This window comes from Nyctereutes procyonoides, unplaced genomic scaffold (genome assembly GCF_905146905.1).
Source record: "Nyctereutes procyonoides isolate TBG_1078 unplaced genomic scaffold, NYPRO_anot_genome, whole genome shotgun sequence".
Taxonomy (NCBI): domain Eukaryota; kingdom Metazoa; phylum Chordata; class Mammalia; order Carnivora; family Canidae; genus Nyctereutes; species Nyctereutes procyonoides.
The window spans coordinates 7,529,213-7,550,886 of NW_026575146.1; the positions used below are offsets into that span (position 1 = coordinate 7,529,213).

At 41.2% G+C, this 21,674-nt stretch overlaps 1 protein-coding gene across 1 annotated transcript in view; it reads left to right on the forward strand.

Annotated features, from left to right (window-relative positions):
* MTHFD1L (methylenetetrahydrofolate dehydrogenase (NADP+ dependent) 1 like) overlaps positions 1–21,674 on the forward strand; it is a 186,932-nt gene that overhangs the window by 3,323 nt on the left and 161,935 nt on the right. Inside the window, exons 2-7 of the mRNA XM_055311580.1 lie at positions 4,546–4,630; positions 5,801–5,851; positions 5,942–5,995; positions 7,763–7,887; positions 9,695–9,795; positions 11,715–11,851. Of these exons, the coding sequence (XP_055167555.1) occupies positions 4,546–4,630; positions 5,801–5,851; positions 5,942–5,995; positions 7,763–7,887; positions 9,695–9,795; positions 11,715–11,851 (553 nt within the window). The remainder of the gene's footprint in view (positions 1–4,545; positions 4,631–5,800; positions 5,852–5,941; positions 5,996–7,762; positions 7,888–9,694; positions 9,796–11,714; positions 11,852–21,674) is intronic.

The following is a 21,674-nucleotide window of genomic DNA, read 5'->3' on the forward strand; positions in this document are numbered from 1 at the left end:
AGGAACCCTCAGTATTTCCATGAACAAGTCATGGAAGGGCTGTTTTAGGAAATAAGATGATTTCTGGTTGTCTGACAACTGTCCATTGATAACTGGTAGAATCAAGAAAGCCCTAGTATTAAAACTTGCAGAATGGGTGTCAGGAATTTAATGAGAACCCCAGGGACAAAAGTGATAAGGTTTTTCAAAAAATACTGCGTCACGAACACCCTTGATGGTAGTCTTATGTGGGAGAACAAAAAAGAAAGTGCTGCCAAGGACTCAAATCAAAAAAGCACTTAGGGGGTGGCTGGCTGGCTCAGTCCAAGAAGCCTGTGACTCTTGATCTTGGGGTCATGAGTTTGAGGCCCCATGTTGGATGTAGAGATTACTTAAATGCTTGGGGAAAAAAAAATCTCAGAAGAGTCATATTCTGAATGTGAACAAGTTTTAGGAATATTGCAGTTTTACTTTTTATGCCCCTATGAGTGGTTTTATGGCAAACAAACAAAAATCTATGTCTAAGTCTTAAAAGTTGTTTTATTTTTTTATTTTATTTATTTTTTAAGATTTTATTTATTTATTCATGACAGACATAGAGAGGCAGAGACATAGGCAGAGGGAGAAGCAAGTTCCACACAGGGAGCCCAATGTGGGACTTGATCCAGGGTCTCCAGGATCACACCCTGGGCCCAAGGCGGCGCTAAACCGCTGGGCCACCAGGGCTGCCCAAAAGTTCTTTTAATACTTACAAAATACATACTATGTTAAGAAAGAAAAGGTCATACCGTAGTTTAACTGACAGCTTGGTTTTCTTTCTTAGTGGTTTGTGAAACAATAGTATGTCTTTCATTGGATGTCACACAGCAAATAAGGTTAGAGCTCCCAGATCAGCCTCTGCGTATTTGGAAACAGGCTAGTCTGCTTTAATAAAGATACCCCCAAGTGATATGGACCATCCTGGCCAGAGGAAGGTAGACAGGGAAGGTAGGATGATGACTCTGATATTTGCTCACTGGTCCAGATCTGAATAAAAGGCAGCTGCTCCTGTCTCCCAGCCAGCAAGATGGAAAGGGAACCGGGGTGCTGGTGTATCTTTCCCTTTGCCGCACATTCCTTGCTTTCTTCTGGCCAGTGCTCCCAACCTTGTTGACCACCAGGTAGTGACGTGACCCCATCAAGCTACAGGTGAAATGGGGAAATGTGCTCTCTAGCCAGGTGGCCATGTGTTGCTCACACTCCAAATTCTGTGAAAGAGGAAAATGCTAGGAAGTATTCATAGGAAGTACCCAATGATACAAGCCATCATCAGTTTTATTAGTACTATTGTTACTATTATATTGAATGTATCCAGTAAATTACCAGTGCTGTGGGTTTATTAAACTGCTCTGTGGTGCTTTCAGCCTGGGCTATTTCTCAGAATACTGATGGCAGTCTTTGGAAGACACCATATTGGCAATTTTAACTTTACAGGTGCACTGCTACCTCTTTTGCCTTTGAAATTAATAAAGTGGCTCTTCACTCAGGGGTTTACTTAAATTAGTAGTTTTAAATAGTTACCAGCTGCTGACTCTGACTCTGGCATCTGGCCATAGCTAGCTGTAAAGGAGGCTGAGAAATTAGGTCATTATTCCAGCAGCCATATGCCCAGTGAACACATTATTTCACAGCCAAAGGGAGACCAGCATGCCAGTGGAATCGCTGGTGGTGTAACCAGGGCGCCAGGGTTGCAAGAGCGTCGGGCTCTGAGGATCCCAAGCAACAGGTTCAGCCACTTACCAGTGACCGAATCCAAAGGCAAAGAGACAAGTGGTGAAACGAGAAAGAAATTTATTTCAGTGAGGCCAACACCAGGAAGATGGTGGACTAACATCTCAAAAACTGTCTTTAATGTACTGAAAATACTTCTCTGTTTATATAGGGAATATGGGTGACTAAGGTCAGTGGGTGCAGGTGGTGGCCAGTAAAGGTCAGGTCATTGTCTTGAGGTCAGTCATGGATGGGGGTGTCTTGCTGGCTTGGGGCAGTCCTTATGGCTTGAAGGGGTAGTTTGCATTCCCCTCTACTAGGGATGCTTTGCCTTCCAGTTCTGCCTGAGTTAAGAAATAAGCTGGAAGGAAGAATTTAATCAATTAGAAAGTTAAAGGTCTAAATGGAGGTAATTGAAGTCCTTCCAGTAGTAGATCCTTTAATCTACTAGTTATATTGTTACAAATTATTACAATCTTCTTCAGTATAATAAAGTTCTGAGTTTTAACTGCACACGGGCAGCCTGGCTGGAGAGTCCGGCCTGCCTTCTAGCTGGAAGTTGACACAGCAGCTTTTCCACCAGGAGTGAGAAAATCTCTGATTGGAAACATTATGCTACTTTTTAGATTTATTGAGCCTAGTGACTGCTTTCCTGCTTAACTTTGTTTATCACTGTAGGAATAAGGAGTAACCCCAAAGAATGAAACATTACACCTACAACAAGAGAATTAGCCAGCTTTATTAGCGTTATTAGTGACAGGTTTGGGCTTTTATGGAAGTGTGTGGTCCTTTCACTTTATTGAGGGGTAGTCAAGGCTATGAATGTTTTGGGGTTAACTGTTGCCATCAAATGAGTATTTTTTAGTGTTCCAGGGTAGCTTTGAGTTGTAGAAAAAGACTACAACTGTGAGAACAAAGGTATCCACCATTGGACACCCATTTCACAGATGAGGCTACTGGAGTTGGTTAGAGACTCCGTGAACTGATCGTGTTGGTCTGTGTGAGGCCTGCATCCCAGAGGTGCAGGGCTCTTTCCCCTCTACTGGTGCCTCAGAGCCACCTAGGTCTCTTATTGAAAATGCACATTCCTGGGCCTCACCCAGCCCTGTTGAATCTGACTTTCTGAGGTGAGGCACAGAATCCTTGCTTCTTACCAAGCTCCCCAGACGATCCACCCTCAGGCTGCCAAGAACCACTTGGAACCTCCGCTCCAGTGCCTTTTCCAGAGCCAGGGAGAAATAAGAAGTCAGCCCAAATTAGCAGTCAGGAAAGGCAGGGAAACGGTGTAGCGTGTGGCCCTCAGCCACGCATGATGTGAGAGGAGATTAAATTTAGCGCCCATTTGTATGGCAGTTTGTGAACTTCCACGTAGTTGCGTTTATTCAACACAATAATACAGTTATTTCTGGGAGGATTAAGTTGTTTCGGCCAAGTGTTTGGAAACAAAACACGAAAATCTTCACAGGTTGTGTGCAGTTGCATGCCTTGCCCATTCTGTCCCCGGTAGGAAGTCCCCAGTGTCAGGTAGGAAGGCTCACCCTGGTTGAGTTTTGAAACCTTAAAATTTCTGCTGAGCACCCCTCTCTTTTCATCTACCTCAAGAGCAGTTCCCTCCAGTACGTTCATCTGCTTCTTTGAAAGCTGGGAGAAGCTGACCAGTGCCTCCGTGCCCTCAGCCATTTACTGCTGCTGCTATCTGCCTGGAGCTTCACCTTGTAGCTTTTGGAAGATTGTTAAGACCCTATCGGAGGAAGAAAGCAACATTTAACGATGGTCTTAACATGGGGTTTGGGTGCTGCCTTGATTGAGCCTTTTGTCTATTATTGTGAGAGAGCAAAAGCCAACTTCATATGCAGGACCACTCCACAGCGATGGTGGTGAAGGGGTCTGAAATTGCTCATCCCCCAAAGACTGCAGAAGGAGCACATGACTTGTACCACATTATCTAGGTCTGTGTTGTCTGGGCTCACACCCCTTTCCTTCCTCCCAGTGGTGCTAAGATGGAGGTGGCACCTGCTGGGACTTTTAGAAATCCAGATGCAGACTTGGGTGGTAGGGAGCCCAGAGGACTGACAGGCTCTCTCCCTAAGAGGCCTTGGGAGCGTATCAAATTCCGATGCATCATCCGGAGTATTTCTGTTACCACCCCCCCACCCCCTCACTTTCCCTCTGCTTTCTTCCCCACCCAGTCCCTTCACATTCTTTTAAATTCTGGGCCCTGGCATTTATCCCCACAGTGAGCCTCCTCCCTAGTCTCTGCTACCCTCCCTCAGTGTTTGCAGTCCCCAGGGGGTCACATGGGTGTGGGGGGAGGAAAGGGATTACTTAAAAAGAAATGGAAGAGATGCCTGGGTGGCTCAGCGGTTGAGCTGCTGCCTTCAGCTTAAGGCATGATCCTGGGATTTGGGATCGAGTCCCACATCATGCTCCCTGCAGGGAGCCTGCTCCTCCCTCTGCCTATGTCTCTGCCTCTCTCTCTGTCTCTCATGAATAAAAAAAATAAAATCTTTAAAAAAAAACATTTTTATTAAAGTAAACTTGGAAAATGCAAGAGACCTAATTGAAAATTAATTGTTGACATTTAGTTTGCACACCTCTGCCTATTTTTAGGGTTCGACGGTTATAGCATACCCTGTGTTGCACTTAAATATCAGGATTGTGCCCTCTCCTCACCACACTTCCCACCTTGCAACGCATCCTGTACCATCTAATTTCAGTTACAGTAATGAACTTTCTAGGAAAATGTGTTGTATCTGTCCTTTCTGGTCGTTAACAAAGACATGAATGACTGTGTGTTGTCTTTTTGTCTCATTGTAGAGAAGTCATTCAGAATTCAAAAGAGGTTCTGAGTTTATTGCAAGAAAAAAACCCGACCTTTAAGCCGGTGCTTGCTATTATTCAGGTAAGCTATGACCATGGTTCAGTGCTGCTCTTTTAGGATGCCTTTCAATGTAGAAGATAATTGTATACAGAAAGACCAGGGGCATTTGTTGTCACAGAAGTCGTCTTAACAGGGAAGAGAGGCCACAGATGAAAATACTGTCATCACGCTCTTCCTTTGGTCATTTTGCTTTTTACTAGATCACTGGTTAGTGACCACCCTGCTTGAGTGGGTCATTTGTGAGTCCTTGCTTTTGGCATGAGTAGCTTTGAGAGGTTAGGAGGTAGGTACCCCCAGAAGTTGTGTTACATAGGATGAACTGTGTCTGTACGTGCTCATAGATGCTTATCAGATGCGATTTGAACACGTTGTGAGGAAAGGTTCCCCCTTTGTTTCTGTGGAAGGCAGATGCTTGGAGAGGCACGGTATTTAGTAATCTTACTACTAAATCGGGTAAAGCCTGCTGTAACTTTGGCTCTTCAAACGTCAGTACATGTCAGAAGGTCCTTGCATTTCATGTACATCTTTTGGCTGCAGCCCCTTCATTTGCAACTGTAGTTGGCACTGTTTGCCATCCTTCTTGGCATCCCCATTGGGTGACAGGTGCAGGGAAATAAGGAGGTGAGCCAAGCCTGTAAGCTAACACAGCGCAGCAGTTGGGCTGCCACTGTTGTTTTTGGCATGCACTTAATGTGTCAGAATAGCAGCCTGTAGTTCCATCGGCGCCGTGATTTTCAGGATTGGAGCTATGCTCAAGTCAGTCGCATTCTTGGGGTCTTTGTCCACATCCCTTTATAAAGATAGGCAAGCAAGAAGGGTAGAAAATAAAAATGATCGGAGCCTAGACCTGCTAGGATTCTGCTTGCTGGAAGCTTTCCAGCTATGGGCACATGATCTAAACCGTGTCTTCGGTGTCCTCACTGAGGAAGGGGTCCTGGCTGGGCGGCTGCATGTGCCTTAGGAGGGTTGTTACTTTTTAAAAGTAACATAATTTGAAAGCTGAGAGACTGATAGGTGAATAAATACCAGCTATTAGTCTCCTTCTGTGAGCAATAAGATTGTGTATATCCTTCTCTTTCTAATTAATTAGGTAATTCATAATCACAAAATTAGTCTCTGTATCACTTTTTGTGCTTTTTTTAGATATTTTTGTTGTACTTACGTTCTCCCTCTTACTCCCAATCTCCTAAGGCAGGTGATGATAACTTGATGCAGGAAATAAACCAGAATTTGGCGGAGGAGGTGAGGATCGTTGAATTCTACATATTTGTTATAATTTTTTGATGATACGTTCTCTTACAGTGATGGAATAACCTTGTGTCCCCTTTGCAGGCTGGTCTGAACATCACTCACATTTGTCTCCCTCCGGATAGCAGTGAAGACGAGGTAACTACCATGGGGACTTGAACACTTTAGAGGTGCTTTTCTCTTTAGATACAATATACCTGTTGGTGTCTCTTAGTTGTTATTGGAACAGATCAGTCTTTGCTTGTGGCTGAACTCTTAGAGGGAAGAGTTTACTATTCCCTCTAGTGTGAATGCTCCTTGACGTATTTGGTATGTTTCTGTTGAGGACTTGAGCTATGACTTGGCGACTTTCTTTGGCTGCAGCAGCAGCGTCTAGTGGAAATCGTCTGGCAGTTGGGGTCTGGAGGACTAGTTCTGGTTTCATTCTGTCCCGACGTGTTGTTTGCCCTTGGCCGTTCCCTTGGCTTGTCTGGATCGTAGTTGCCTTTATCAATAAAATAAAGGCATAGGATGAGATAATCTTCAGCGTCCTTTCCAGGCAAAACTTCTGGGAGTAATAGCCTTTGCAAGTGTCATCTGAAGTCTGGGAGAAGCAGCCAGTAGAGGTGAGGAAACTGGACCACCAGGCATGTTAGCATTTGGTCCTTCTGTGGCTAGCTTTTCCTCATAAGGGCTGCGGCAGTGAAGATTTGGTTTGACTGCCAGTGATGGAAAACTTCAAATAACAGAATATGAAATAACACAGACATTTATTTTTCTCATACATAGGTCAAGTTTAGAAGCAGGCTGGTATGGTGGCATCACAAGGCCACCAGAAACTTAGGCTCCTTTGATCTTGCTCCCCTATTCCCTATTGTGCTACATCATATCCCAGATGGCAGATTCAGCTCTGCATATCACATCCACATTCTAGCCAGTGTCAAATCCAGACTTAGGAGAGAAATAATTCAAAAGAATTACTGCAATAGGGAGTACACTCTGACCATAAGATCTACAATCCTCTGAGAATTAGGCAAAAGGGTTTTTCTTTTACAGGGAGGGAATAGGAGGCTAGAAAAAAACCGGTGTGAGAAAGTGGGAGGAGAGGGTCCCTTGATGGGATACTAGGTCACAGAATGTTTTATCCTGTGGCCAGACTATTCTCTGAAGGGAGTATATGCTAATCAAGTGAAGGATCGGTCAAAGTTTAGCAACCTGGGGGAAGGAAGGAAACTTATATGTTATCTCTGGACATTAAATAGATAAACAGACAAGATAGAGCTTTTCTTCTTGAAAGACACACCTAGCCATTCATTAGCTTTTACATGACCTTCCCAGACTGTACTTTGGTCTTTTTCAGGAAGTTATTTTTGTGTTTCCCATAAAAAGGAGATATCTGTGTGTAGCATTTATCAGCCATAAGCCTTTGGAAATGCTTTCTGTATCCATTCAGGGCTAGGGAACACAAGGACCTGAGTGATGGCTTCTTGGGTGTGACAGTTGGGAAGCGTTTGTTGAACACATTGTATTTGAAATACGGGCTTGTCTGGGCTGGGTTGGAATGCTCGAGATTCATGCCTTCTGGTCTCCCTAAAAACTGGCAGTGTGTTTCGCTTGAGTATAATTGTGGACAGGAAATCGTCTTTTGCCTATCTCAACGTTTGGTTTTGTTTTGTTCTGTTGTGGCAGGGAGTAGCACAATAAGAAAGACTGCACTAGAATTCAGCCATACTTCTTTTGAGTTTTTATCAACATAGTGAAAAGAGGAAATAGACTTTCTTCATTATGCTTTACAGCAAGTCTTCAACAAGGAGTGAAAAAGAAACAATAACATGCATTTTTATGAATCTGTTTTTCATATAAAGCTTTTTTGGTTGGGTCTTAGTTTTATAAAACTGATTTTAGGGTGTTGTTTTTTCTCTATAGATTATAGATGAAATCCTGAAGATTAATGAAGACACCAGAGTACATGGCCTTGCCCTTCAGATCTCAGAGAGCTCATTTAGCAACAAAGTCCTCAATGCCTTGAAGCCAGAAAAAGATGTGGATGGGTGAGACAATATAAAAGAAAACAATCAGCTCTATGGCTAAATGAGTGTTTCTCCTGTGACCTTTTTTTCTTTTAGTTCTACTGTCACAATTATGTCAGTAATTAAGAGTTGAAGAAATATTTTAACTATTTCAGGAATGTGAGGGCTTCTTAAATTCCATATAAGATGGGGCAGCCCGGTGGCTCAGGGTTTAGCGCCGCCCTCAGCCCAGGGCATGATCCTGGAGACCCGGGATCAAGTCTGGCTCCCTGCAGGAAGTCTGCTTCTCTCTCTGCCTGTGTCTCTGCCTCTCTCTCTCTCTGTCTGTGTCTCTCATGAGTAAATAAATAAAATCTTAAAAAAAAAAAAATTCCATATAAGAAAGTTAACCTATTTTTGGAAAATGCACTTGCCCTTTTGTAGTGCTTGAGTGCCATTTTGGAAATAGTGTGCTTCACAGCAGCATATTCATTTTACAACCTCCTGCCTGACTTCACGGAGCCTTTGGCCAGCCTTCATCTTCTAATAAGCTTTTCCTTGATAACTCTGCCAGACCAAAGAAACAGCCCAGAGTCCTGAGTCACCAGCAGTACCATATTCTCCCTTAGTCATAGGCCAGTTGAGAAAAGCAAAACAAGCACTTCTATTCATAACACAAGGTTTTATTTGAAATTAGAGGGGGAAGCTACAAATATGTGGTGTGCTAATATTTGTCTGTGACTCATGTCCTGGCGTGACATTAGCTTCATGAGACAAGGAGTCCTGCCCATTCATGTGGGCGATCAGGACTCCCCACTTTGGGGAGTTATAAACCTCACTTTCCTACATTGAAATAAGAAGTGTTTTGTACTGTGACCAAAAAGAACATAATATATTTAGCATTATAAGGTTGTAAGCAAATTTAAAAATTAGACTCCCAATCCAGTATATCTCATGGGAGCTGGATTGAAAGGCTGCCTCCTCTTGGGCACACCCAGGCTCCTTCCCTTAACTCTAGCCTCTGCAGGCGTTCAGACCACGGAAAGACCCAAACACAGCTTGAAAAGTCATGAAAATCTCTGATCCTATACTAAGCTAACTAGAAGGGAGAAGAAGCCTTAATCAATTAGAAAGCATCCAGAATCTGAAGTTCTCAAAGTGTAATTTCAAATCTTTCATAAAAAGAGAGAACTGTGAAAACTTTTCTGTGTGTCCCATTTTGTTACTACTTTGTATTGAGACCATTGGTTTCCACTAGATACGTATGGGCTATTTGCTTCTGGATTTGAATGAGGAAGAGCATAGAAGCCATTGAAAGTACATGGTCACTCAGGTTTTATTTCTTGATTTCCCAAGAAGATAAGTACTGACTTTAGATGGGAATCAGACTTATGAATCCCAAGCCTTGCTAGGTCACTACCAGCAGATTTTTAGGATTGGTCCTGGATTTTGATACTCATGGAGTTATAAATTCCCGAAAAAGTGGGCTCAGCTGCATGACAATGGTATTGCACATGTTAGTGGCACCATTCCATGTAGTGCATTGGAACAGAGCTCCCTGCACTTGTGCACAGAGAGGCCCAGCATGGCCTTATGCTGTGGTCTTTCTATCCAGGCAGAACCAGAATTCCCATGGTTTTCCCAGCCCACAGAGACTGCTTCAGAGTTTCTTGAGGGACTACTCTAAGCTAAGAAGCAAGAGGCCTTCATTCCTGCTCACTCTTTAATTTATATTTAATGACTTAATATACTCTATTTATCCAGTGTTGTTTGAGATTCATACTTGTGTTACAGATGAGTACATTGTGACCAAGTTTTGACTTACAACTTTCCTTATTTTCAAATTCAGAGTAACAGACATAAACCTGGGGAGGCTGGTCCGTGGGGATGCCCATGAATGTTACGTCTCACCTGTGGCCAGAGCTGTAATTGAACTTCTTGAAAAGTCAGGTAGGATGGCTCCTTCAGAAATAAGGATTTATTTTTGGAAGATTCTAATTGAAACATGGAGGTGATATTCAATGTCGGCTCTTTTTCTTATCTTTTGGGAGATACAAATGACTGACAAATTTTTCTAATAGGATTAACTGTATTACAATTTTATAAAGAAACTAGTAAAGATGAGTGACCTATTGTAAACAAATGCTCAGCTTCTCTTATGAACACTCAGAATAACCACAATGAAAAATGTACCAACCTTCAACTTCTCAGTCTGTCAATATGTAAACTTAAATAAAACTTATGTTTAAGATTTAAATGAGGAAGCTTTCAGATATAGTTCAGAGTATGGAAACTTTGGGATTTATCAGGGAGCATCTCTTTCAATAATCAGTATTTAATTTCCAGTATTCTCCCCTTGACCTTGCTCTTTTATGTCAGTGATAGAGAAACGAATAATTTCTTTCTTAGTTATCAGATTTAATTAGTAAATTATTATTGTGTGTTTCATATATTTTAAGGTCTTTCTAGTTGAATATATAAAAATTTAACTAAATTTTTCTCTATTCCAGCTTGAGTAAAAAAGCAGCAAATGTCCCTCTTTTACACCCAAACTTACAACAATCAAACAAAAATTCCAAAATATTTAATATCCCAAACATAAAGAACTTACACAACTCATTATCCAATAATAATATGATTGAAATAATTAGAAATGTCTGAATAGACATTTTTTCAAAGAAGCCATACAGATGGCCTACATTCACATGAAGAAATTACTCAATATCACTAATTATCAGGGAAATGCAAATAAAAACCACAATAAGATGTCACCTCACACCAATCAAATGACTAGAATCAAAAACGAAATAAAAGTGTCGATGAGTATGTGGAGAAAAAGGAACCCTCGTGCACTGTTGGTGGGAATGCAAACTGGTGTAGCTTCTGTGGAGGATAGTATGGAGATTCTTTCAAAAAATTAAAAATAGAAATATCGTATGATCTAGTAATTCTACTCCCTGGGTATTCACCCAAAGAAAATGAAAATACTAATTCCAAAAGATATCTGCACCACTATGTTTATTGCAGCACTTTTTACAGTAGCCAAGATATGGGAGCAATCTAAGTATCTACTGATCGAGGAATGGGTAGAGAGGTTGTAGTATACATCTACAATGGAATATTACTCAGCCATAAAAAAGAGTGAGGCTTTGCCATTTGTGACAACATGGGTGGATCCAGAGGGTATTATTCTAAGTGAAATGAGTCAGAGAAAGACTAATATCATATGATTTCACTTACGTGTGGTATCTAAAAAACAAAGCAGAAACAGACCCATAAACATAGAGAATACACTGGTGGTTGGGAGGGGGAGTGGGCAGAATGGGTGAAGGGGAGTGGAATGTACAGGCTTCTGGTTATGGAATGAATATGTCATGGGAATGAAAGGTACAGCATAGGGAATATTGTCAATGGCATTAAAATACCATTGTATGGTGACAGGTGGCAGTTACACTTATGGTGGGCATAGCATGACATATAGCCTTATTGAATCACTATGTTGTATACCTGAAACTAATGTAACATTGTGTGTCAATTATACTTCAGTAACTTCAGTAAAAAATCTCCAAAATAGATACCAAACTTCCATTAGAAGGTTAACTTTTAATATATACCTTTAAGACATTAGCCATTAAGCTGAGATAACCCATGTAGACCCTGTTTTTCCATCATATGAATTATCAGCATGATGATTCTCAGTCACTCTACCATAATATTCACAAAGAGTAAATTATGGCTGATAGTCATCATAGGCTATACCATGGCTCAGAGGACCAAATTTTAAGGGGTTATTTTTCCTTATCTAAAACTGCATGGGAGGAAGGCTCTCACGTTTTGATTATAATACTGAATTCCCATTCGGTGGGTAGGTGTCAACCTAGATGGAAAGAAGATCTTGATAATAGGAGCCCATGGGTCTTTGGAAGCTGCTCTGCAATGCCTATTTCAAAGAAGAGGATCCATGACAATGACCTCTCAATGGAAGACATCTCATCTTCAAAGCAAGGTAAGCATCTTTTATGTGGAAAACATAAATTTTAAGTGCTTATTATATTAGAAAAGGGAAAAGACTAGAAATGTATAGACTAAGCACTGAATGTAAGAAGTAAGAGAAAGAAGAGCAGAAAAATCTCAGAGGATGAAAACAATAAAGAGCAGAGATTAATGAAATAGAAAGCAAAATGTGAGAGATTATGAATTAAGCCAAAGTTGGTTCTTGGAAGAGTCTAGTAAGACGGAAATACCGCTAGCCAAAATAATCAAGACAAAAGGAGAACACCAGCAATGTTAGGAATGAACAAAGGGGCATAACCACAGAACAAAACTCATTTTCTAAAAAGGAGGTGATGAACAATGTTAGACATAAATTTGAAAATTTATATGAAATGAAAACTTCTAAAACCTGTAACTTACAAAATGGATTTAAGTAAAATTGATTAGACTTTTACACAGTAAAGACATTGGATCAGTCTGCCCACTAACCACACAAACAAGTTCTGCCACCATCGAAGAATAGATCATAATTTTTTCTCCAAAGAATAGAAAGAGAACACTTTCTAGCCTATTTTATGAGTGTCCAAACCAGAGGACAGGATGCTGAAGGGCAATTATAGGCCCATTCATCTGTGAACCTAGATAAAATAATCATTATCAAAATGTTAGCAAACCAAATCCAGCAGCAGGTTGGGGTTAGCATAGGATTGCAGGGGTGGTTTAATATCAGAAAAATCCATTAAAATCTGTTAACATCATTCAGCACATTATCAGATTAAAAACCATGCTGTCACCTAGTAAATACAGAAAAGTCATTTGATAAAATCCCTTATGATTTTTTTTCCTAAAAAAACTCTTGGTCTAGGAAATTAAAGGAATTCCTTAACACAATAAAATATCTATAAAAAGTTAGAGCAAGTATCTCATTTAATAATGAAATATTAGAAACATTTCTTTTAAAATTTGGAAAGATAGAAGGGTGCCTGTTATCAGTACTTCTAATCAGCACTGTATGGGAATTACTAGACAGAGGCATAATGTGAAAAAAGGATTTATAATGATTGGAAAGGAAGACACTACCCTGTCATTAATCTTAGATGATAACATTACCTACATAAAAAGCCCAAAAGAATCTATGAAAAAGAGCAGAGTGAGTGAGATTCACTTGGGTTCTTGGATATAAGATCAAGATGCAAAAACCAATTGCATTTCTAAACACTGCACTCACAGTTCAAAAATTCTTTTTAAAGATTTATTCACTTGAGAGAGACAAACGGAGAGAGCTCATGCATGTGAGCAGTAGAACGAGAGGGAAAGCCCTAAGTGGACTCTGTGCTAAGTACAGAGCCTGATGCAGGGCTTGATCTCATGACCCGGAGATCTCAACCAGAGCTGAAACCAAGAGTCAGATGTTCAACCAGCTATGCCACCCCAGGTGCCCCATAATTTTTTATTAATTTTTTAAAAATTAATTTTTAAATTATAGTTGATAATAGCAATGGGAATACAAGGTACTTAGGAATATATTTAACAGAAGTTATTTCTGATCTTTTGAAAGAAATTATGTAATTTTGATGAAGGTGATTGAAGAATCAAAAACAGAGATACCATGTTCATGGATAAGAGGACTCAATATCTTAAAGATACTGATTCTGCCCAAATTAATCTATAAATTTGAGTTAAAGTCTTGACTTATTATTATTTTGGATTGTTTGACAAGATGATTCTAAAATTTACCTGGAGGCAGAAGGGCAAAAACAAGACAATTTTGAAGAGAACTTGAGCTATAAATATCAATGTGAAAGAATTTTCCAATATAGTGCTTTCTAGAAAAAAGCATTTGCAAAAGGGATATTGCATGTGACACCATTTATTTAAGGTCTAAAAGCAATACCATATATATCTATGTTTTAGGGCTTCATATATTAAGTAAAAGAATAAAGAAATGTATGGACCTTGAACTAAATCAGTAAACTATAGGGACAAAGAGGTGGGTGTAGTTGGAAAGAAAACTCACTTAAATTGATCGTGCCTTTTTTCTGGGCAATGGGCTGGGTGTCCAAGTGCATTATGTCATTTTTTTACAATTTCATGGCTGGAACAATTAATAAAAGTTTTTAATTTCAGAAATTTCAAGCAAATTTGTGAAGTTAAATTAAAAGGGTTAAGTACAATAGAGTAACTGCAGAACAACATCGAAAAATACACATTCCTCATGTGCCCCATGAGAACAGAGATGAGTAGTTGTAGTCCTGTCCAGGGAAGGCAGGTGTTTTGACTGAGAATTGTAATATTTGAGTGGCAGATGGATCTAATAAACGAAGTTCTCTCTCCCATTAAGACAGCTAAGAAATGTGGTCTCACATTTAAGCTCAAACCTATGTGCCTTTTTAGTGGTCACCACATGGTGGCAGCCTATTCAAGAAAATTCAAAGACTAGGTTTTGAAATTCAGAGCCGAGGATTTTTGATTTGGAAGCTTAGTGGAAGAGGAAAACAGACCTTACTCTGAACTGAACAGCTGTGGCAAAAAGAGAAAAATACCTTCATTGGCAACTGAATGTTTTCACAGCTGTCACAGATACTTTGCTAGTTGTATCTGTATTTTTGTAAAACAAAGACATCTTTCAAAGTACTTTTTTATTATGGAAATAAATCACCTTGACTCTTCTTTGGGATAAATCTCATCCTAACTTTGAGAACAATCAAGTGGCTTTACTCTCTAGAGAATCCAGAAATGGGGTAACTTTCCTGTTTTTAGATATCCAAGAAAGTTCTCTGGAATAGTTTGTGTTGCACACACATTCTGTTTCCTGATTCCTGGGCACTTATAATGGCATCACTGTAAATCTTCGAGACTGTGGACTTTCTCCTTATTGCTTCATCTTTGTAGCTGGAAATTTGGAAAGGAACGTTCAGGGCTCCTCATACTCATCTTTGAAATTTTTTTGGCCTCTGGAATTCAGCCCCCTTCTACCTGGCCTACTTACTACTTGTCCCACCACGAGGCAAAGCCTTTATCTTTCTATTTTCATGCCAGCGTCTAGAACTTCACTAGCCATATACCTCCCCACAATATGCCTCCTGACATTTGACTTTTCACTCTTCTGTATTTTATTTCTAAAACATAGGCCGTGGCTAGGCCTTGTTTCAAAGGGTCAGCAGACCTCTGCAGACTACAGTGGTAGCACCTCAATGTGGGTTGGCATCCTGGGGTCCTGCCCAGGACAGGGTATGTCCACCCTCGCCACACCCTTAGGAAACTTTCCTTCACTGTGAAAAACAGTGAACATGTAAATGTAACCACAGTTTGGGATTTTTGTTTTCTAATTATATCAAGAAGGAATAAAGAGCACAGTGTAAGATGGTAGTACATTTAGGTTCTCCTTATCAGCAATGATAAGTGTTGGGGAAAGAAGAGGGGAAATAGAAGATTATGGCTGTTAGGTCAAAGGAACTCATATTTGTAAAGCATTTCTTAATAGACTTACTTGTACTTGACATGGAACAAGAGCCCCTGTTGGCCATCTGGTTGGGGATTTCCTTCCTGAGAGGTTGGGCATCAAAGGTGACCATGTAACATTAGAGTCCTGTCTACCACCTCCTCCACTACACATAACCTCTCAAGTTTGGTATGACTTACAAGCAATTACAGCCTGTTGCTACCGGTAGGAACTGCCTTGGAGGGTGTGGAGTCAGACATGGTATTTGTGTTCTTGGTAAGGATTAGGACATAGGCTTTGGTGACAAACAGCTCTGGATTCAAGCCTTTTCTGAACCTTGTCTCTTGTCTCTTTATGTGTAGAATGGGGATCGTTATACCCCCTACCTCATAGGGCTGCTGGGGGCATTCCGTGGTATAAGTTCGCTTAGCACAGAACTTAGCACCTACAGACATCCACATTAATTGCTTGGCTGCTGTTAATGGTGAGTCAGGAAAGGCACTGGCAAGCTACACAATGTGGAAAAGTCAGTGGGTTGATTAAATCATAAGGAGGTAAGCTAAAAAATAGTGGGACCTAGGTCCCTCATTGGAAGCCCGGTAGATATGCTTCTAATGTATGGCTGGCAGAAGGAGAGACGCCTATGTGAGGCTTCCCCAAAACATGTGGAGGTGGAGGGAATGAGACCAAAGCAAAAAAGAAGAGAGACTGTCTTGGAGAGAGTGGATGCCCAGCTTTGGCCTGTCCAGGGTCACCCCCCACTCTCTACCAGGCGTATCCCCAACCTTAAGTAATTTAACAGAGATCCTTTGCTCCTGGCTGTGGGGGACCTCTCTTCTTTCCCATGAGTTCTGTGTTACTCAGAAGCTCCTGTACTTCAAGTTGTGTCTGGTGGGTGTTCCTTGTTTATTAATTACTTCTTATGGGAATGTTATTCCTCCCTACAATATAGAGGGATGGTTACATAGAGTTAGTTAAGTAGAAATGGATGCTGATTATGCATAAAATCTCCATGGGGCCTGAACATGAAGAATCGAGATGTACCTTTTTAGAGTTTTTTGCAAAATAGAGTAGACTTTTGTAATTTGCAGCTTTACCATTCTATGCCCATCTGAGTGTGTCACTGAAAATTAAGAATAACTTTCCTGCTTTGTTTGAGCATCACTTCTGGGCTTTGCTATATGTTATGCATTTATGCGTGGGGTAGGGGAAGAATGTCTGGGCATTTGTCCAAATTAGCTGCATGCTGTGGAGGAGCATCTGATGTTTTTGGGTAGGGCTAAGGAATCACCCTCCTTCCTCCACCCACACAGAGGCCCCACACTCAGCTTCCCAGACCCCTGGTGTGGAATGTCTCCCCAGTGTGGGGACTGGACAGAGCTGCTGCCCAGTGAGAACTGGCTTATCTCTTCCTCACCCTGATGAGTTCACTCTGATGCCAAAAGCAATTTGAGGTGAGGGAATGTTCTGCATTTGGTATTTATGAGTTGGAGTGGTACCCCTCTCCAGGGAAGAGAGGTTGACAGGTTCCTTGGGGCCCCATGTGCACACCCCCTTACTCGGCACTGCTAGGAGAGCCTCTTCTGAATTTGTGGTTAGACACAGCTGGAGGACCGGGTGAAATGGCCTCCAGCTGTGACAGATCGGGTCAATCCCAGCTGTGTGTATAAGAAATAACCCAGAAATAAGAGAACCGTTTTATTTTGTTTTTCTCAAAGGATCTCATTTCTCCTCCTTCTAACCAAAGAGACCCTCGAAACTAGTACTAACACAAGAACAGAAAAAATCCAAGTCTTTCCCATTTAAAGGATCAAAGTATGTTGGGTTTTTTTGAGCAAAGCTTAATGATCACAGTCATTTCCAGTCTAAATTCACTGCACAGCATGGCTTATAAAAGGCTTTTAAAAGTGATTTGGGAAATTCTAAATATGTTTGTATTGTACATATGAAATCCTGAAAAAAGAATAATCCTTTTTTCGAAAGATTCGGAGGGAAAAAATCCCTAGCTTTTAAACTGGATAGGATTAGGGACACCTAGGTGGCTCAGTCAGTTAAGCCCCTGCCTTCAGCTCAGGTCGAGCCCCTCATTGGGCTCTCTCACCAGGCCTCTCTCCCTCTCCCTGCAGCTCCCCCTGCTTGTGCTCTCCTTCTCTGTCTCTCTCTCTCCGTCAAATAAATAAAATCTTTTAAAAATATTAACTAGATGAGATTAGTGAGTTACACGATTGGGGTTTTTAAAAAAATATTTTTAAATTTATAATGTATTTGCCTTTTAAATGCTGTGGAAAGAAAACATACTTACAAACCAAAATTACAATAATACTGGTTTTTCTGGAGATCTTTATTTCATCATAAGGCTTGGAGTTAATGTCAAGTGTCCTGTCATTTCTATGCTGAGGACTCCTTTTTGCATTTCTTGTAGGGCAGGTCTAGTGATAATATACTCCCTTTGTTTTGTTAATATGTGAATATACTAATTTCTCCCTTGTTTTTGAAATACCTTTTTTGCTGGATGGAGAATTCTCATTGACAGATTTTTTTTTTTCTTCAGCACTTTATGTCACCCTACTATCTTCTGGCCTTCAAGGTTTCTGGTGAGCATAATAACTTTCACAGTAGAGGCCACACTTAAACTAATAACCTATTGTAATCACAGTAATGACCGCTCACATTAGTTGAGTTCGCACCATGAATCAGGCTCAGCACTTTGCTCACGTTGTCTCATTGATTCTGCACAGATTTCTTGTTCAGAAAATTCTCATTCTCCCCATATCACAGATAAGGAAACTGAGACTCTGAGAAGTAGTGACTTTCCAAATCTCTAAAGTCATAAAATGGTAGAGGTGGTACAGCCTGCATTTTTAGCCACTGTCCTGAGTCAGCTCTTATTCTAGATCATCACAAAACCCAGTCTCTTAAAAGTACCTTTAAAGTCTAGCCTTTTTGGGATGCCTGAGTGGCTCAGTCGTTGAGCCTGCTTTTCCCTTTGTCTGTGTCTCTGCCTTTATTTATTCATTTGTTCATGAGAATAATAGCTTAGCACATTCTTATGAATAAATAAATAAAATCTTCTTTAAAAAAAAGTCCTATTCACCCCCCTCTCTGGCGTTAGTAAGTGATGCAATGATTGGGGAGTGGCAAGAGTGAGAATAATGGGAAGTGACATCCAGAGACATTTTCAGCCCATGAACACGGAAAAATCCGTTGAAGATTGCTCTGTGCCCTCCATGACTCAGGTCACTTAGTCACACATTACTGAACAACCTTGGTATTTGCTTGGCACAAAATCTGTGGTGCCCTGGGATCTGGGACAGTCTCCTCCACCACCTGCACCTGTAACTGGTGTGGTGAAAGAAGAGGGACTACTATCAATGTGACTGGGACCCCCCCACCTGCCCTCTCAAGGAGGTTGACACCCTCCCTGGCAGGCTGGTGACAAGCCCAAGGCCTCAGGGAGGGAATGGCATTGAGTCTACTTCTGCTACTCCTCTATCTGGGATGACAAACTGTTGGGAAAAAACAAGAGTGAACTCAGTGCAAGTCTAATGTCTTGGGACTGATCTCTGATGTTCTTCATCTGAGCTGTTAGGTACTGGCAGGTACAAAAGGTTAGACATCATTATTTTATTTATTTATTTATTTATTTATTTATTTATTTATGTTATTTTTTAAAAAAAAAATATTCATGAGAGACACAGAAGCAGAGACACAGGCAGAGGGAGAAGCAGGGTCCCCATGGGGAGCGCAATTCAGGACTCGATCCCAGGACCCTGGGATTACACCCTTAGCCAAAGGCAGACACTGAATCACTGTGCCACCCAGGTGCACCTGAATAGGACTTTTTTTTTAAAGTCTCCAAATCAAGCCAATTATATCTAGCATTGGTGAGAAAAGGATTTGTGAGAGAATCTGTTGGAACCAATGGGCATGCACTCCAGGGGTCCATATATGGTTACATGCCTGTTAGTTATACAGAGTTTGAGGTGCATAAGCACAAAAGAAGGGCTCCCAGTGCATCCTGTGGCAAACAGGCCAGAGGTATCCCCTCCAGTCCACCTAGTATCGTCCCTGTTGGGCTCTTTGCACCTTGTCAGAGCCCAGCTCCACCTTTCACCCCTTCTTCCCCAGTGTAAATGATGTTCCCAAATTAAAATAGGATTTAAAGAATTAGAATACTTGAATTGGTAGGTATTAAACATAATCCACAACAATAAAGCACCTTACATTTGAGTAAAGATTTGGTCCTCAAAGCTTTTTTCCTCTGTCATCTCATTAACGTTACACATGCAGATGAATGGTGGTGAGCCTGGTCACCCATGAGAAGCAGCAGAGCCTGCAGTTGAGCCGAGGTCTTGTAACCCCAGTGAGCACGCTCCCGACCGCACCTCAGGCCCCCCTCTGTCCAGGGCAACTTCTTTGCTTTCCAGGGGAGGTGACCCAAAGCCTGAGAGTGACTCAGAGGAAACAATGCAAAAAAAATGTGCAGATGTGTAATCCAAAGTTCAGAATTGGAAAATGCAAATGGGTCAGGAAATACAAAGTTAAATTTTCCACAGCTGCATCACTTGCATTAACTCCAGCAGGCTGTAGCTATTTAGGTACCAGGTTAACAAGAAGGTAGTTCGTCAAGGCTGTCCTGCCTCTCTCTGTGAGGCCTGGCTGGCTTAGTACTGCTCTGGGAACTATGACTTAGGTATTTCCTCCTTTTTGTGCCACGTGGCTCTGGGTCTTTGTCATATTAGATTCTCCTTAACACACACACAGACTCTCTCCTCTCTTAGCCATCCTTTTTAATTTGATTTTCTCCCTAGAGTGTGAGGAAGGGAATTATTTTTGATGAATCCTTCAAAATACTCTCATTACCAGATGTGAGGTTGTACTTTCCTTCTCTTATGTGTTATACCTTGTGTCACATCAGCTACACCTGAAGGGAAAGTGTCTTGTCTATGATTCTGGACCCACCTGAATCTCGTTGGTACTCTTCTCATTACATGGAGTGGTAAGTATGTTGAATGGCGATGTAAGAGGTAGACTTAGAACATGTAGGAAAAGCAAGGTCATTTCTTATCCTTCGGAGGAAAAAGTTGATAGATGAGTGCTGTTAATCATAATCCTTAACTGTCCGTTTGGCTTGTAGTCATTCTGATTTATGAAATAAGCACAAGATAGGTCTTAGTTTTAAAAGCCAGTGATCTGATCACAGAGGAGTGGAAAAAAGATACATGCCCAATTTCTGAAAGGAAAAGAACTTTTGCCAAGATGAGATCACTTGGTGTGCAAGGAAGGGGATGGGAGGAATGCCTTTTGCCGAAATTGTCATTCTCTTATCTTGCCAAAGTTTTACAAGATCTGAATGAAAATGATTTGATGTTCTTCTTTTAGATTACTTTCTCTTTTTTAAAAAAAATATTTATTTAGTCAAGAGAGACACAGAGGGAGAGAGGCAGAGACACAGGCAGAGGGAGAAGCAGGCTCCATGCAGGGAGCCCTATGCGGAAACTGGATTCCGGATCCCAGGATCATGCCCTGAACTGAAGGCAGATGTTCAACACTAAGCCACCCAGGCATCCCCTTTTAGATTACTTTCTATTTGATAACCTGCTTAATATTTCAGTAAAATGTGGATATAGATCCTTAGGTACAAAGCCTTAAATGCTATCTATGGTAGATGTTCAGTTAATTCAACTAGAAAGTTAGACATCCCAACTTAAATTAATGGATGAATAAACAGAGTCTCTGCTCATGAAACACTCAGCCTGGATGAAGCCTCCATCTGCAGGGAACACACTTGACTCAAATGGCAGGAATTTGCCAGGCAGAGTTGCTAATGCCCATTTCTATAGGAAAGTCACTGATGAATTCCTAATCGCCCAAAATGGATTTTTTTTGCTTTTTGTTTGTTTGGCCATTGGGTGTCATTCATACCTGTTGACCATGCCCTCTCCCCTTTGCCTGTGTGCCTACTCCACTCTTCCTACCTCCTGGGCCACTACAGAGTCACCATTTGCTTCTCTTCTCTTACCATGAAGAATACTCCCAGGGATGTACATAAGGCCCCTTTCCTGCCCATTCTACCTGTTTCTCTGAGATCACCAAGTTTCTGAGTTTAACTACATCTGTATGCTGACAGATCCCAGCTGACGTCCTCTCCTCCCTGACCATCCTGAGTTCGAATCTAACTTCCTACCAAATGTCTCCTCCCCTTGCATGTTTCCCTCCCACTCTCTCAAACCCATTCTCAGTCCAGCTTCCAGAGTAACCTTCCTAAAACCTGTCTGGTGGTGTGAAGGCAACCAAAGTAACTCTGTTAAAGAGCTACTTGTCGGTTAGTGAGAAAAGGTCAGCAAATTTGGAAATTTGGTGTTTGTAGAAAGAAAAATGACATTTCATTAGA